This window comes from Egretta garzetta, unplaced genomic scaffold (genome assembly GCF_000687185.1).
Source record: "Egretta garzetta isolate BGI_Z169 unplaced genomic scaffold, ASM68718v1 scaffold2, whole genome shotgun sequence".
Classification (NCBI taxonomy): domain Eukaryota; kingdom Metazoa; phylum Chordata; class Aves; order Pelecaniformes; family Ardeidae; genus Egretta; species Egretta garzetta.
In genome coordinates this window covers 1,780,268-1,783,635 of record NW_009258894.1, presented here as the reverse complement: position 1 = coordinate 1,783,635, position 3,368 = coordinate 1,780,268, and the positions used below count along the sequence as shown (strand labels likewise).

Genomic DNA, 3,368 nt, shown 5'->3' with positions numbered 1-3,368 from the left:
CAATAGGAGAGGAATAGCTGTACAAAGTTAAAAAAAAGAAAAAAAGAATACAAACACAGGAGAATAAAGAGTAAAACCAGCAACCAATCAGAGGCAAAAAAGGGACAGAAACAGCAACATCTTAACAATTTTCACAGATAACTTGAGGAACTATACAGAGTACCAGCTGACGAAAATGAAGCATTTTGGTTTTGAAGTAGTGTAATTCCTATGGTCTTTTCCCCCCTCTGGTTATTTGTCATGAGACAAGTATTTTGCTACTGTGAGGAATTAGCTGATAACTAACCAACAATTTTGTCTCTTAACCAAAATTACACAGGCCTAACAATCAACAAACTTGTAGGTATACACACAAGCAATATTTGCACTCAGAAATGTAAACAAAAGTTACAAAAAGTTAAACCTTTAAGCCATTTACCTTGGCAGGTTGTATAACGGTGCCATTCTGAAACATGCAACAACAGCCCTTTTACGTTGTTTTGACAGGAGTTTGTGCCAAACAGCTTTCTTTGATCTCAGTGGTTGTTCAACCTATGGGAAAATATCTTCTAGTACATACAATGGAAACTCTTCAACTTTTATTCAAAATTTTGAATATAAAATTTTGAATAACATAGTAAATTAGAAAATGTTACAAATGCTCCCCATCATCTGAAAAAAAAAAAGTGTTCTTTTTGGATTTTATTTTGGTTTTTGTTTTTAAATTAGTAAGAAAAAAATATTGGGGGCCTTATATATAGTACTTCTCAGTTTATACAGTAAAGCTCAAGATGCCAGAGTGTCTCATGTGTGGGACTCCTTGATAAAATTCTCAAATGGTTATTTTGCCTATTTCTAACTATGCATATTCAATTGTTCATGTGAACAAATTTCTGTGCTGTATCACTTGTGAATAAAATGGATTAACTACGTGGGAAGAGTACAAATGCCTTTTTGTATTTAAATTGTATCATTTGAATGAAGACCCAACCAATTCAAAAGTTGCTACAGCATCCTCAGGTGCAGAAATAGGAGACGGGATAAAACCTGTGTATTAAAAATAAGTGCATGTGCAAACATCTCTTCCCAAAAGTACAGAGTTTTCAGCTACTGAATGCTGGTGATTTATATACTACACTTCTTGCGACTGTTCACAAAGCTTTGCAGAGGTAAATACATCCTGAGTTTTCCCTGAAGCTAAAGTGAGGCACTTCAACAGATTACATTAAAAATACTGCATATATACACGGGTACGTGCGTGTGTGCATGCAAGCGTAAAAATAATTTTTATCTGGAAACGTTAATAATGACACTCACTGAAGTCAAAATAATCTCTACAAGGAGAAAACTCATGCTACTTTAAAATAAACACAGTATAGACATTTAACTTTTTACCTGTTCCAGATGATACAGAGCAGCTGATATCCTCTGTACCCGTTCCACATTTCTCTCAGGGTCAGTAGGTTCATCACTCTTCAAAATGTCCTTGTACAGATTTAACTGCCATTTCACAGCTGGATCATCAGACTAAAAACCAACATATTTGGTACATAAGCTGCTTTATGAAGATACTTAATTTGACTACTAGCACTACTATTATTCTCACAGTATAATAAAGACTTCATCTGTCCCCTTTTAGTCAAAATTACCGTCTGCTAGCTGCTCAGAAAAATGCCATTAGGTTCTGTACACTGTTGGGTAACTGATATCAATTCTTAAGGAAGGTTCTGTATTTTTATTTCATGAAAGCAAATAAAGCGCCCTGGGACTTCTGTATACCATTTAACTGCATAAAAAATAAGGAAGCACATTTAGCACTGGGATTGAGTTTAACCCATTACAGGACTTCTGTACCAAAAGTGGAAAGCTGTTTTATAGAGTCTATAAAAGACAGCTGGAATTTCAGTAGGTGAAGAGTTACAGCCAAAATTTTTGGGTTTTTTTTGCAAGACAGAAATAGAAAACACACATTACTTAGTGTGTCCAATTTAAATTTATGTAAGCACAAATTTATAGCAACCAGTGATCTGCCATGACAGATAAATGGAGTTACTCCTGTTATGTTCAAAGACAGTAGGCAATGATCTGAATTATTTATTATTTACAGAATGATGACACCTCCATTCTGGTATCACCTTTGACAGTATATTCAGCATATAAATAGTCAGAATGTAATTGTGCTTGTAAAACTCTTAAGGTTAAGATGACACAAGCTCTGCTTATTTATCATAGTCACTTTAAAATGCATATATTCTTAGAAATACTATTTAATCATTAGTGCAAGTTAAGTTCAAGAAGAGATGCTGAAATACTACAGTTTTAATTTTTTCTTCTTGAATCAAATCCATTCTAAGTCATTATAGCTTTAAAACTACCAATATCTCAATTCTTTACACTTGTCCCATTTTATAGGACTTCCTGAAACTTGAAAATACCAGTCAAAGCTACAAATAAACTAATTATTGTCAGGAAAAAGTTATGAAGGAATATGTTAAAATGTCAATTTTTCTAATAGCTTTTAACATTCTCTTTTTTTGTTTTTTCTGTGTCACGATAAGCAAAACAATTGTGACCTTTGTGTTTTAAAAGCGCACAACAGCATCTTTAAGACAGATTTTTTTATATTACCTTTTCCTGCAAATGTAAGTTGTTACGTAAATGTTCTTTGACTTCATCATCAGTGTCTCTCTGTAGAAAGGTAGAAGTATTTTTCAATTCAGATTATGATTCAACTTATAAGAATGTGTACAACAGAACAACTATCATTTTAATATTGATACTTAACCTCTTTTGTTTTCAAAATACTCAAGTTACCAGAAGGACACAGGACAAAGGCTTTCTTTAATTTTGACCACAAACCAAGGTTTAAACTTTGAAGAGAATGAAAGCTAACTAATGGTATTTCTGTATTTCATCCAAATGAATATGCATATGTAAAAATGTACATTGTACACAAATGGAAAACAACATGGAAATGATGGCAGCTGTCTATACACTTTTTCTTGTGAAAGCACAATCAGCAGTATAATTGCTCACAGTGCATTGATATATTTAATTATATTGACTGCTTAGATAGCTATGCCTCAAAGTTCAGTTTATAAAGTTCTGCTTATTTTGCATTAAAAACTATTACAAAGTGTACACTTACATGGCTGTATCTAGTCTTAGCCAGAGAGATGAGCTCTTGATCTCCAGGAGTACACATATTCAAACCAATAGGAAGCATCTTTTTAAGTGCAGCTACAATCAAGGATGTTTGTATGGAGTACAAATCCCCTCTACGTTTTGATTTCTTTCTCTCTTGATCTTGTCCTCCAGACTATAATGAAAAAAATAAAAAAGTGAATGACTGTAATTCTCTGATCACACACTTTTCCAACACGCTCTTC

At 33.3% G+C, this 3,368-nt stretch overlaps 1 protein-coding gene across 1 annotated transcript in view; it reads right to left on the bottom strand.

Moving 5' to 3' along the window:
• RYR3 (ryanodine receptor 3) overlaps nucleotides 1–3,368 on the bottom strand; it is a 314,923-nt gene that overhangs the window by 38,889 nt on the left and 272,666 nt on the right. The window contains 4 exon segments of the mRNA XM_035889788.1: nucleotides 419–531; nucleotides 1,375–1,506; nucleotides 2,608–2,667; nucleotides 3,128–3,298. Of these exon segments, the coding sequence (XP_035745681.1) occupies nucleotides 419–531; nucleotides 1,375–1,506; nucleotides 2,608–2,667; nucleotides 3,128–3,298 (476 nt within the window).